Consider the following 15,057-nt stretch of genomic DNA (forward strand, 5'->3'; position numbering starts at 1 on the left):
CCTTTTCATGGAAGTATCAACCTCTAGACATTAATATCATGAACTGAACTGAACATTCTGAAGAAACCAAGAAAAGATGAGCAAGGGCATGGAAGGTAATGGTTATGATTTACACGATTTAACAATGTTAATTTCTTTTATAACTTGGAAGAATTTACACAATCCTTATAATGTAAGTGCAGATATATCCTGTGAAGATGGATGATTTTCACCTTGGTCATTAATAGGATAAGACTATTAGATCTGGTGCCTTGAATATAAAATGATATGCCCAAAATTCCAAAGTTAGAAGCCACTCTCAAGTTAAGAGGCAGGCTTATATGTAACCATAGTTGCATAATCAAGTGTCATCTGATCCACTATGCAAATGGTACAAGATACACCATGAAATATATCATGTTTGAGGTTACAAATTATGTAGTGAGAGCAAAAGTAACTCTTCTTTGGCATTTACCCTGTTCTTCCCCAAAACACAAATATAACAGACTTCTGTGATGGTAATAGAAAACACCATCCTCTGTGAAAACTAAGGCCTATTACATTTAAATAAAGAAATTAAAGTTGTTTCTTTATGAATTATGTCCTTGTAAAATTATTTCCTTAGATTTCCATGCACTGCAATATTTCTAAATATCACAAAGAAAAATGTCCCATACATCAAGCAGTGATGAAATGCTCCAGAGTTCAAAGGAAAAAATCTAAAGAAAGATCTTATCAAGTTAGATGTAAAACTGAGTATCCATGGAGAAGTACCCCAAATCAGTGCATAGACACAGCTAGGGCGTTGGACTTGGTACAAGTATCAACATGAGAAATGAATTAGATATGCTTTGTTGCTAACATAAACTAATTGCATTTTCCTACATTGTTAATGCTTCAAAGCAAGACTTTGATATTCCTTTTGGACAGGTATGTTTGTAAATTATGCAAATAAGAAGTCCTTTGTTGGTTACTCAAATAAGTATTATCATTTACATGAAAACTGAAATAAGACATAAACTTATAATAGAGAGTCCTATTGCGAGCAAAGAAATGGCAATTTCCATTTGCTATATTCCCAGATGATTCCAGATAAAAACTTTCCACCCATAATTCAGTATAGGCTCCTTCACACTGAACAGGATGATGACATGTGAGTAAGACAACTGATTATTCTTAAAACCTTATGTTGAGGTACAAATATAATGATCTTTCATTTCCTCTTTTCATATTAGGAGCCTGTCATAATTCCCAAATAACACTGATGCAGAATATTTCAGAAGTGGCTGAATTTATTCTAGTGGGATTAACAGAGGCCCCAGAGCTGCAAGTCCCTTTATTTGTCATCTTCACTTTCATTTATTTGATCACACTGGTTGGGAACCTTGGAATGCTGGTGTTGATTCTGCTGGACTCACGACTCCACACTCCCATGTACTTTTTCCTCAGTAACCTCTCCTTTGTGGACTGTGTTTATGCTTCAGCTGTCACTCCCAAGGTAATAGAAGGGTTTCTCACAGGAGATAAGATCATATCGTTCAATGCATGTGCTGCGCAGATGTTCTTCTTTGCAGCCTTTGCTACCATTGAAAGTTTCATCCTGGCCTCAATGGCCTTTGACCGTCATGCAGCAGTGTGCAAACCCTTGCATTACTATACCACTATGAGAACTACAATATGTGCCCTGCTTGTTGCTGGTTCTTACATTAATGGAATCTTGCAATCTTCCATCCATGTGTCCTTTACTTTTCACCTCTCCTTCTGTCATTCCAATGTGGTGAATCACTTTTTCTGTGATATTCCCCCACTACTCACTCTTTCCTGTTCTGATATCTATACAAATGAAATTGTGCTTTTCATGTTGGCAGCATTTAATGTTGCTTTTACTCTATTGGTTATCGTTACCTCTTACCTACTTATTTTTATTGCAATCCTGAGGATGCATTCTAAAGAGGGCCGAAAGAAGGCCATTTCTACCTGTGCATCCCACCTCACCACTGTTTCCATCTTCTATGGCACAATTATCTTCATGTACTTAAAACCTAGCTCCAGTCATTCCATGGACACTGACAAAATGGCATCTGTGTTCTACACCATGGTCATCCCCATGCTGAACCCTCTTGTTTATAGCCTTAGGAACAAAGAAGTCAAGAATGCATTCAAGAAAGTAGCTGGAAAAGCATTATCTTCACTGAGATTAGTCAATTTACTGTAAAGTGTTTGAAAATGATCTGTAACTTCAAGTTACTTTGTCTATAAATACTTTAAATGTAATTATTTATTGACTTTAATTTTTCTGAATATATATTTCATAGATCAGGCCTCTTCTATTCATTATTTTTGGATTCTAACTATAGACAGCAAATTTTGCATATTTTATTATAGAAATTAGGCACTTCAATTTTGATATTCAATACTTAATACTATACCACATCTGAACTACTGTTGTATAATTATTTCTTCTTAATTTAGACATTGGCTTCTTGAGAGAGGAAGGAGCTTATAAGTCTCAGGAAATAAATAAAAATTACAAAGCTCAGATGTCTCCTAAAATTTAAAGGATTCAGGATGTCTATGGAACATACCAGGCTCCAGAGCTCAGAAAGTTACAAGACTCCCAAGGGCTGGTCCACAGAACTCTAACAGTAAACTATTGATATCCAGATGAGACTGTCAAATTACACTTCTTGAAAGTTGTTTGTTGGGTTCTAGTAATTCATTTTTCCCCTGAGTGATCAGCCATGCTGGGTAGAGTTCATAATGATGCCTCTAGGTTAGATGCACACATGTTCCTTTAGGCAGCTCCTCACCCACACTCATGTAAGTCATCACTAGGCCTAAACTAATTGGTTCAGAAAGATAGACTTACAATGAATTGTTTATTTAATCTGCCATTTGGGAGCGTCTATGGGTTTTGTAGACATTTGTGTATATTTCAGAATAGTAACACAGGAACTTCTTTGATGACAAATCATGAATAGATATATAAATAAATCAAACACTAGCAGAGTTATAGTTTCAAACATATTTTACTAGTTTTTTGAGACATCAATACAATGTATTTTCATATTTATGCCTTCTCTCTCAACTTTTCCCCCTTCTCTACCCATCTGTCTTTATACACAGTGTTTTCTCTATTTAAGACCAAATTTTTCAACTAGTCTTTGATGTGTGGCCTTTCAGAGAAGTATGGCTACACTGTTAGAGAAAACAGTTTCTCTCTTCCAGCAGCTATCAATTGGCAATACCTTCATGGCTAGTGGCAGGATTATATGCCCAAGTCTCCTCTGTGGTTTCCAGTTTGGTTATTGAGTTTTTCAATTCCACCTTCACTTTACCTTCAGTTCTCTTTGACAGTCCTAATCCTTTATTGATATCAGTTCTCAAATCCTCATGTTATCTGACATTTTATTCTGCTGTATGATTGTGTTTTTTTCTTGGCTATCTCTCAGGTAGCTATTGTTATTCATGTTAACTTCACTAAGCTGCCTGTTAATGTCTTCTCCAATCACCTTGAGTCCTTTGATAAGTTTAGGATTATTCTTTTATTTTCTGTGTTGTTGATGTTTATACAGATCATTTTCCCTTGGAGACAATTCTTTAGGATATTGCATTTTAGGGAAGATATACAGCTTTGGCCTTACATATTGTATTTTTACAATGATTTCTAAGCATGTCAATTTCTTTTGTTGGCTATGTCTCTAATATGAGATTCTAGGCTGCCTTGGGCTTTGTGGCCTGGATAAGACTTGAGAGTTGGTGATAGCATAAAGCAGGTTCCAGAGACTCATCAAGATTTGTAGCCATACAGATGTGTAGCCAGGGCTAGGCATGGAGTTTGGATATAATGCAGGGGATCTGGGCCAAGGAGACTCATCAGCAGCCTGCAGAACACAAATAGAATTTGTCCAAGGCTTGGAGATTGAATGTTGCTTAAACAACTAAAATGGAAGAAGAAGAGAGAGGAACAGAAGCACATGTGCAGCTAAAGTTTCTCTGAAAGGAAATGGTGCTGGGATTAAGTGAGTTTCAAAGGCATGGAAAAGACTGAAGAAGGGGGGCACTCCCTGGCAAGCAGGCCCCAGATTAGGAGGGCTGGAGTGTAATTGAATGAAGGGAGAGTAATGTAGCCTACCTGGGTATGCCCCATTTCTTCCTTTTCTCAAATGTCTGGTTTGCTTTTTTTTTTTTTTTAAATATGAGTACATTTCACTTTTCATTATTTCTTTGAGAATTTCATGCATCAGTACTACCCTTTTACGCCTTTAATACCAACACTCGGAAGGCAGAGGCAGGCGTATCTCTGTGAGTTCGAGGCCAGACTCGGCTACCAAGCAAGTTCCAAGAAAGGCGCAAAGCTACACAGAGAAGTCCTGTCTCGAATAAAAAAGAAAAATACTGCCTTTTTATCATTTCTATCCCTCCATCTTTTCCTTTAACTTCTTCCTTGAACCCAATCCTTCAAAAATTCATAACTTCCTCTTCTTTAATTTAATTCAAATATGTATATAATATATATGTGTATGTATGTATAAACTATTGAGTTCATTTATTAGTGCATATATGTATACATATACAAATATATGTATATATATGTGTGTGTACAAATACATGTATATATATATATTTACATATATATATATATATATATTTAAGGCTAACCCAGATTGCATAAATATAGATTATGTATAATATAGTGTATCCATATAAATATAAACCTTTTACATGTAAATATAAATATATGAACATCTAGGACTGACCACTTGGCATTGGTGTAGCCAGATTTCTTGTATCCTGCTTCACCCTTGCTCAGGACAAATTTCTCACCTAAAATCTCACAGCCTTTTATAAAATAATCACTCAGAAGTTTATATTAATTACGACTGCTGGCCATTAGCTGAGGCTTACTATTAAATAGCTCTTACACTTAAACTCAGCCCATTTCTGTTCATCTGTATGTTGTCACATGTTCCATGGCTTTATCTGTGTGCCAGTACATGCTGCTCCCTGGATGGCGGAATGGCATCTCCTGACTCAGCCTTCCTCTTCCCAGAATTCTCCTTGTCTGTTTATCCCACCTATACTTCCTGCCTGGCTACAGGCCAGTTAGTGTTTTTTTGAACCAGTGTTCAAAAGCATTATAACAAAGCAGATTAGATAATCTATTTGGGGATTTGTCACAGAAGAAAACTGATTCTTCTCTCAGCAGCAATTTCCATTTCTTATTTGTAATTTATATAATAATTGCTACTGCAAATTTAATCTGACTAATAAGTAATAATACAAGTTTACCTTTCTGAAATAAGATACAGAAGTACAGAAAAAAGAAACCCAGACGCTTCATCTTTCAGAGAGCAGTCTGAGAAGCTTGAATTTCCATCATCATCTTGTTGTATCATGATTCTTGGTATTATTGAACCCAAATTGTATATATCATGGATGTGTTACAATTTTCCTGTTTTTTTTATTTCAGACATTTTTGTACTATACAATTTGTATGTCCTTCATTTTTTCAGTTAAGTTTATTCAATGTGTTTTATTGTTTTTATGTTATTTACTTCATTTCCTATGTGAATTATAATTTGTTAATAAAGAGAAAAACAGTTGAGCTTGTGTTCATTATTTTATCTTGCACATTTTCAGACTGTATTAGTTATAATGAATTATGTCAGTAGAGTTCTAGTACTTAATGTTTTAAGATAGTGCTAGAATGGCATGGAAATATTTATTATTGCCTTTTTGGCAATAGAAAATGCACACATGTATCAGAATATCACATTGTAACCTACAAATTGGTGCAAACACTATGTGCAGATATTTTTTAATGACATGAGAGAGGAAGTGTAGAGATGGCCCAGGAATTAATAGCACCTGCTACCAGGGTTTGTGATCTATCACCTACATGACAGCTCACCACTCTTTATAAATCTGGTTCAAAGGAATTCAGCATATTATTATGTCTGCAAGGGTACAAAACACAAAAGTAATGCCAGATATATGTGTAGGCAAACACTCAAAAGCAGAAAATAAAATAAATATTTTAAAATATATTTTAAAAGAAAGAGTAAGGCGGGAAATTATACTAAGGATGCTGTGGTGAGGTAAATAGTTTTGTTATTAATAGTAGTAAACAATGCCCTGAGATCATCTCACATCCTTTTGGACAAAGGAATCATTGTGTGAGGACTTAAGTTAAGTTGCCTTAACTTGAGGTATTAGCGGTATTTCTTTTTCTTTTCCTTTCTTTATTTTTTCTTTCCCGCATGACCCAGTAGTATTACTGAAGTTTTAATAATCAGAGGTTCTCTCATCTAAGTTTTTTTCTCTCAGGTCCTCATAAGCAGTCTCAAAAGTTTGGGATAAGGGACCAATATGGGATCACAAGAAAAAAAATAAACACATTTGTCATTATGTCAATGTGTCCCCTGAAATATGTGATAACCTTGCTCATCCTTGGTCCACTGCTACCTCTGCTCTGTGGGTAGCTTGACAGCCTCCATGTTCCATGTTTATTACCATTAGGTCCTGGAGTGAATGTTGTTAAAAGAGACAGGTGTTTTGAATGTTTTATAGAATTAGAAATGTGAAAATTATTGTTCCATCTTCGAATTTTAACCTTGGCTTTTGTTTAAGAGAAGGGGTATATCATCTCTCATATTGAATGTGAATTTAGAGTAGTACAGAGATATGAGCAGTTGTCAAGATTCTAGAACATAGCAATTTCTCTATCCATTTGATATGTTAACTGTTAGACTTTCTTCATGAATAGTTTAAAGTAAAGCCACAAATTTAATTTTAGTCAGTAGCCATGAAGATATGAGATATTATCTAGACAGAAATGGATCCAATGGACTTATTTATAAATATTAGCATTTTCTATAGTTTTGACCATATGTATATAGTCTATTAAGGGAGGAATAATTTTAACCTTGCTATTGTTTAAGAGAAGGATTACATCATCTCTTACACTGAATAGGAAGGGAGCCTATTTCAGAAAACTTAAAAATTCTCAAGATTCTATACTCAAGATTCTAAAATGTGAAGTTCTCTAAGGTTGAAAGATCCTATTCCTAATGCATCCTGAGCAACATTGTGAGAGGTCATCCTAGCCAGCATATAGGTGAGTATAAGAATATACAGTTATCACAGCCTGGCTGATGGTACAAAAACTGAGGAAAGTAAAAATGTAACTATTCTTTCTTCCCCTGTTCTCACAACTCCCATACATAAAATAGTAGCCAAAGTAAAGATTTCATGAAGTAAAAAGAGCTGAATCTTTACTACAACTCTTTGAAAATTCCCCTTTTAGTGTTTGAGGTAAACAAGGTATCATTAGTAAGAGTCTGATAAAGAGATTCTACATTCCAGCTCAACATTATTGAAAGGGAAGATTCTAGTGAACAGACTTCATTGAGAAAAAAGTGGGTCTCTAGGGAACAGACCAATCATTGTCAAGGTACAGGCAGTAAGGAAAAGAAAAGCTGGTGCTGTAGCTCAGTGGTACAGCATTTGTTTAATATGAGCACTTCCTGAGTTTGACCCTCAGCAACAGAAACATCAAAAAGGGGAAGAAAACACAAAACATATGCTTAGAGTGATTATTACATATGGAAAATGAACTGAACAGGTTTTGCCTGCACTATATACTGAAGTGTGACTGCATGTACCTACACTTAAGATTCTGCTGATTAAGCATTCAGTGGATGTTTTAAGAAGGAGTTTACCAGCTATTTCAAGTAGAATATAATAGTAATAATCAGATTACTATAATAAAGAATATCACAAACAAAGAAAGCTGAAATGAGTCCCAGAGTTGTAACTTTCTCAGACTTTTCCAGCTGTATTCAGCAATGAAGTTCTGATGTTCATCTATGTCTTCCTCACCATTCTCCTATGCTGAATTCAGGTGATGTTCTTTCTCAATAAACAAGGCACTGACAAATGATTAAGAGACTCTATCCATGGTTCAGAACTCATGGAAGTGTTCAGCCAGCATAACTTCTCATTTTCTAATCTCTTAGGTACCTGTCATGATCCCCAAGTGACATTGATGGAGAATATTTCAGAGGGAACTGAGTTTTTCTTGTGGGATTAACAGATGTCCCAGAACTGCAGATCCCTTTATTTATCATTTTCATTCTCATTTATTTGGTCATATTGGTTGGAAATTTGGGGATGGTCATGCTGATTCTGCTGGACTCTGAACTCCACACTCCCCTGTACTTTTTCCTCAGTAACCTCTCCCTAGTGGACTGTGTTTATGCCTCAGCAGTCACTCCCAAGGTAATGGAAGTGTTTCTCACAAGAAATAAGATCATATTCTGCAATGCATGTGCTGCCCAGATGTTCTTTTTTGTAGCCTTTTCTGTCACTGAAAATTTCATCCTGGTCTCAGTGACCCATGACTGTCATGCACGAGTATGTAAACCACTGTATTACATTACCACCATGACAAGTATCACATATGTCCAAATTGTATCTGTTTCCTAAATTTTTGCACTCCTGCAATCATCCATCCACATTGCCTTCACTTTCCACCTCTCCTCTTGTCATTCAAATGTAATTAATTCCACCATTGCTGGCTATTTCTTGTCCTGATAAGTATAAAAATAAGATAGTTCTCTTTACATTAGTATCATTTGATGTTGTTTCCAGTATCTTAGTTATCTTGAACACTTACCTACTTATTTCAATGGCAATCCTGAGGATGCACTTGACTGAGAGCATAAAGAAGGCCTTCTCTGCTTGTGCATCCCACCTCACCACTGTTTCCATTTTCTTTGGGACAGTCATCTTCATGTACTTACATCACAGCTCCAGTCATTCTATGGACACTGATAAGGTGGCATCTGTGTTCTACACTGTGATCATCCCCATGCTAAATCCTCTTGTCTATAGCCTGAGAAATAAAGAGGTCAAGGCTGTATTGAATAAGGTTTTGGGCAAAGCAAAGTCTTCACAGGTCTTGGACATATAATTATAAAGTCTTTGCATACTCCCTAAAATATGCATTCAAAACTCTCCCCTTTATGATATTTTCACTGTAATTATTTTGTCTTTAATATCTCAGAGCATATATTTCATCCATAAGACATCTCCTCATGCTTTTGGGATATGACGAAGTTAGAAGAATTTTTGGAGGTTTTGCATTAAGTTTGAGATCAAAATACTGATGGTAAATATTATAGGCTATCACACTGAAATTTGCTGGTGCCAGAGTTGTTTCTTTCAATGCTTAGAATTCAAAATAACTCCACGATTCTTTTATTAATTTAAAGAAACCATTCTCAGACATCAGTGTTCTTAAGTATCACCCTAAAGATTATCTAAACACAGAACCTAATTTAAGATAATCATACTCTCTATATTTATGACAGCATATAATAATCTATGGTATGGTTCATTGTAATCCATATTTTCTTAGCTCTTGGCTTTAAAATTTCTAAAACTGAGTCTGATAAAGAGTAGCATGTAATCAAAGTTTCCTTTGCCCTTGAATTGTAGAAATGTTACATATAGTTAGGGAAATAAGAATTCACCAAAAATTTGATCCATAGCTACTCCTTACTATATCTTAGACATATGATTAATAATGCCAACATCAATGTTCACAGATGCAGATCTTATCAAATATATTTTTTATTTTTAAATAAATATTACTAATGAATTCATAAGACTAGAAAATATTTCTGTATTACTTCTGGAAATAGAAATAATAGAGTTGAAAATGAACTCAAATTCTCCCTAATCTAATAACTTTAAATTTGATTTTTAAAAGTCTCTGAATACAAAATAAACAGTAAGCAGAGAGCCTATCAAAAATTCTTCATGGGAATGATATAATATTGTTGGCTAACCAGATTAAATTAATAAAGCATAATCAAAACCATAGCCAAGTTGGAGTTTTTAATAAGGTAAAATATTCTATGGCACTGCAATGTTATATTTGAATTCTTGTTCCATTTTCTATATCAGTACTGTTACCCACTACCAGGCTTAGTTTTTCATCAAAATCATCAAATGGTTATCCAATGAAATAAATTAAAATTATTAAATAACTTAGTAAATACATAAGAACTACATGAGTGGATCACTGCATAAGAAAATAAATAAATGAGTATTGTGTATGAGGAAATAAAAACATGCTTGCATGTTTAATCATCAGACTGGATCTCTAGTGGATGACCAGAAGAGTAAAAGGCTGGATAATGTATGTGCTTAGAAAAGTAGTATCTCTAAGTATACTCCATGGTGATTTCTATTCTCTTATTACACTGAAGTATAAACAGTGCACTTGTTCACTAACTACACCCACAACTCATTTCCCTGTCCATAGTTCACTTGATATTCTGTAGCTATCTGTGCTATTCTGAAATCTAAAAAATTTGAACTGAACAGATTAATATTTTAAAAATAATGATTCCCATCCTAAGGAAGGACATCTACCAGGAAATAGAGAAGAAAATGTCCACTGGCCACTCTCCACTGCCTGATGAGCTGAAAAGTAATTAGGGAGAATATAAATTGGTATCCATCTCAGATGCTCATCTGAATCAGGCACAGTTTTATTCCTTAAAAAAATCTCATATAGGGCTGGAGAGGTGGCTTAGAGGTTAAGAGCACTGGCTGTTCTTTCAGAGGTCTGGAGCTCAATCCCCAGCAACCATGTGGTGGCTCAAAACCATCTATAATAAGATCTGGTGCCCTCTTCTGGCATGTAGACAGAACACTGTATGTGTAATAAATAAATCTTTAAAAAAAATCTCATATATAAAATTATTGGTATTTGTCAATTCAAGACTTTCCTCATCCTTGGAATAGAGTTATCAATAACAAAATAAAGACCCACAAAATGAATAACAATAGCATTAAAATAAAAGAAAGATTTTTTTAAAAATTAATTTTAGACTCTGAAGACAAGTTTCTCTGAACTGTACAAATGCAAGAATCAATAAAATAGTTTCTAGCTTTAGAGAGTACAAATTCCAATTATCCACATTGATGTGTGCCTCCATTTTATGCTTCCAGAATGTGCATATGGATATCTACTTGATATAGTTTAGGTGGCATTTAATGAGATAATATGTTTGAGGTATTTAGTACAATATTTGGTCTGCTATAATGAGGTAAACATAAAATTATGAATATTATATCTTTAGGAGAAATAACAAATTGGACTATACCTTCTCTTTTGGGCTACTACATATTTTATTATTATTACTATATTTGTGTTTTAATTTTACACATCAGCCATGGGTTCCTCTGACCTCCCCCTTCCCAGGGCTGCCCCACCTTCCCCACACCCATCCACTCCATTCCCATCTCCTCCAGGGCCAAGACTCCTCTGGGGATTCATTGAAACCTGGTGGATTCAGTACAGGCAGGTCCAGTCCCTCCTTCCAGGCTGAGCAAAGTGTCCCTGTGTAAGCCCAAGTTTACAAACAGCCAGCTCATGCACTAAGGATAGGTCCTGGTCCCACAGCCACAATGCTTCCCAAACAGGTCAAGCTATTCAATTGTCTCACTTATATAGAGGGCCTTATCCAGTTGGGGGCTCTGCAGCCTTCGGTTCATAATTCATGTGTTTCCATTCATTTGGCTATTTGTCCCTGTGCTTTTTCCAGTCTTGGTCTTAACAATTCACACTCTTACAGTCCCTCTTCTTTCTCGACAATTGGACACCTGAAGCTGAGGATCTCTGCATCCACTTCCATCAGTTATGGGATGAGAGTTCCAGCTCGACTGTTAGGGTATTTGGCCATCGGATCACCAGACTAGGTCAGATCAGGCTTTTTCTAGACCATTTCAAGCAGTCTACAGAGGATGTATCATTGTGGATTTCTGGGGACCTCTCCAGCACTCTGCCTATTCCTGTTCTCATGTGGTCTTCATTTATCATGGTCTGTTATTCCTTGTTCTCCCATTCTGTTCTTGATCCAGCTGGGATCTCCTGCTCCCCTAAGCTCTCTTTCCCTTGAATCTTGCCCTTCATTACTCCCACTGTCTTCTAGGTTGTTCATGTATATCTCATCCATTTCTCTGTCATTGGGTGATCCCTGTGTCTTTCCTAGGGTTCCGTTTTCTAGGTAGCCTCCCTGGAGTTGTGTAGCAGTCTAGTCATCTTTGTTTTACATCTAGTATCCTCCTACAAGTGAATACATACCATGTTTGTCCTCTGGGTCTTGGTTAACACTCTCAGGATGATTTTTTTCTAGATCTATCCATTTGCCTGAAAACTTCATGATGTCATTGTTTTTCTCTGCAGAGTAGTACTCCATTGTGTATATGTACCATATTTTCTTTATCCATTCTTCAGTTGAAGAGCATCTAGGTTGTTTCCAGGTTCTGGCTATTACAAACAATGCTGATATGAACATAGCTGAGCAAATGCCCTTGTGGTATGATTGAGCATTCCTTGGGTATATGCCCAAAAGTGCTACAGCTGGGTCTTGGGGGAGATGGATTCCCAATTTTCTAAGAAAGTGCCATATTGATTTTCAAAGTGACTGTACAAGTTTCCACTCCCACCAATAGTGGAGGAGTGTTCCCCTTGTTCCATATCCTCTCCAACATAAGCTGTTTTCAGTGTTTTTGATCTTAGCTATTCTGATGGGTGTAAGATCATAGTTGTTTTGATTTACATTTCCTTGTTGACTAAGGATGTTGAACAATTCCTTAAATGTCTTTCAGTCATTTGAGATTCTTCTGCTGAGTATTTTTTGTTTAGCTCTGCAACTCACAACTCCAGGGAGGCTACCCAGTAAAGAGGACCCTAAGAATGACACAGGGATCATCCAGCAACAGAGAAATGGATGAGATCTCTATGAGCAAACTTGTGATGAGGGGGGTAAACAGAGGGTGAGGCATGGGTGAAAGCGAGCTTAGGGGAATGGAAGGTTCCATCTGGATCAGGAACAGAGAGGGAGAACATGGAAAGAGATACCATGATAAATGAAGACCCCATGGGAATAGGAAGAAGCAGAGTGCTAAAGAGGTCCCTGGGAATTCATAAAGATACCTCTACTGTAGACTACTGGCAATGGTCAAGAGAGTACCTGAGCTGACCTACTCTGGTGATTGGATGGTCGAACACCCTATCTGTCATGATAGAAATCTCATCCAGTGACTGGTGGAAGCAGATGCAGAGATCCATGCCCAAATCCCAGGTGGAGCTCCAGGAGTCCATTTGGTGAGACAGAGGAGGGATTATATGAGCAAGAGATATAGAGACCATGATTGGAAAAAGCTGAGGGACAAATAGCCAAACTAGTGGAAATACATGAACTATGAACCAATAGTTGAGGAGCCCCGATGAAACTGGACCAGGCCCTCTGGATAAATGAGACAATTGATTAGCTTGAACTATTAAGGAGGCCCCAAGGCAGTGGGCTGGGACCTGTCCTTGGTGCATGAGCTGGCTTTTTGGAACCTAGGACCTATGCTGAGACACTTTGCTCAGCCTTGGTGCAGGGAGGAGGGGGCTGAACCTGCCTCAACTGAATCTACCAGGCTGGGCTGAATCCCCAGGGGAGACCTTGCCTTGGAGGATGTGGGAATGGGGGGTCATTGGGGAGAGTGCTGGGAGGTGGGATGTGGGAAGACAGGGGATTTATTTTTCTTTTTTTGAAAATAGATTGTTTTTCTTTCAATATGTTTACAGTTTTCCCTCCCCTACTTCATCTGAAATCCTCTCCACTTCCTTGCCCATCTGAATCCACCCCTCTCTGTCTCCCCATTGATAAAAAATATGCATCTAAAGAATAATGATGAAATAAAAAACAAGCAAATAATAATACAAAACAACAATAACAACAAAATTTAAATAAGAAAGAAGAAAAATAGCCCCAAAAGCTACAAGAACCATCTATATAGGCATAAACACACAAATATCCACAGACAGGAATATTATAAAGCCACAAAACCAGTATCCATAATATCTTAACAGAGGACCTGTAATGAAAATAACAACAAACAAATAAACAAATGAACAAATGAAATAAAATAAATAAAGATACTCTTAGTAAACATTATCAGACAAGGAACCTTCAAAGATGCATTTTTTTTTTTAAAATTGGTTAGCTACCGCTGGGCATGGCACCTGCCCTTAAGAATGATTTGTATTACCAATTAAACTATATTAGTGAAAACTAATTTTTCATTTGTGAGTGGTTATCAACTGGAATAACCTTTGGGGTAGAGGTAAGGGCTTTGTCCACTTGTCCTTTTAGCATTGGGACCCCCATTTGGCACAGACTCAAGCAAGCCCTATTTATATTGCCTAAGTCTCTGTATGTTTCCATGGGTGATGGTCCTGCTGGGTGAAGGATTTGTTTCCTTGGTGTTCTCCACACATCTGGATTTTATACCCTTTCTGCCTTCTCTTCCACAGGGTTCCCTTAGCACTGCAGCGAAGGATTCAATGGAGACATACAATTTAGAACAGCCATCCAAGGCTTCTCACTCTGCACATTTTCTGGCTGTTTCTGTATTTGTTCCCATTTACTGTCAGAGGAAGCTTCTCTGATGATAGTTGAGCAAGGCATTGTCCTATGAGTATAGCAGAATGCCTTTGGGAGTCATTTTATTGTTAATCACTACAGTAATATTTGATTTTTCTCCTATGCCCCTGGCCTATCTAGTCTCAGGTTTATGGCCACCCAAACAGTGTGGGGATGGGTTCTATCTCATGGAGTGGGCCTTAAATCATATTGGATATTGGGTAGTTACTCCCATAAACCTTGCATAATTGAGGGTGGATCATCATTGTACACCTAAGTGTTTGTAGATGAGTTGCTGTTTACCATTCTCCTATAGTAGTTTGCAGAGTACCTTATAGTTCCATGAACACTACTTGGTAAGTGTAGACTGTAGTTAGACATCAGCTCAACTTCTCCATGTTCAATGAGTTGTATTGGTGTCATTGTCAGCAGCAGAGCAATACCCTCAGTTTTTTGTAAGCAACTAAGCATCTTGGCAAGGTGTTGGTTTAGGTGTTATTATGGAACCTCTTTGGCCAACATCTTGATTACATGTAACCCATTCATAGTTCTGGAGGCTTTATTTGAAGAGGAGAGACAT

At 36.8% G+C, this 15,057-nt stretch overlaps 1 protein-coding gene and 1 pseudogene across 1 annotated transcript; both read left to right on the top strand.

Annotated features, from left to right (window-relative positions):
• The first annotated feature begins 1,240 nt into the window (after nucleotides 1-1,240).
• Nucleotides 1,241-2,194, top strand: LOC118577844 (olfactory receptor 5B12-like). The gene has a single exon (XM_036178532.1). It carries the CDS (start codon nucleotides 1,244-1,246, stop codon nucleotides 2,192-2,194), a length of 951 nt encoding a protein of 316 aa, XP_036034425.1. The 5' UTR covers nucleotides 1,241-1,243.
• A 5,832-nt stretch (nucleotides 2,195-8,026) lies between these two features.
• Nucleotides 8,027-15,057, top strand: part of LOC118597418 — a 38,737-nt pseudogene continuing 31,706 nt past the window's right edge.

Source organism: Onychomys torridus, chromosome 1 (assembly GCF_903995425.1).
Source record: "Onychomys torridus chromosome 1, mOncTor1.1, whole genome shotgun sequence".
Taxonomy (NCBI): Eukaryota; Metazoa; Chordata; class Mammalia; order Rodentia; family Cricetidae; genus Onychomys; species Onychomys torridus.

What these genes read in the sequence shown, in the direction of transcription:
- LOC118577844 (XM_036178532.1), top strand. Translation starts at nt 1,244, where the DNA reads ATGCAGAATATTTCAGAAGTGGCTGAATTTATTCTAGTGGGATTAACA.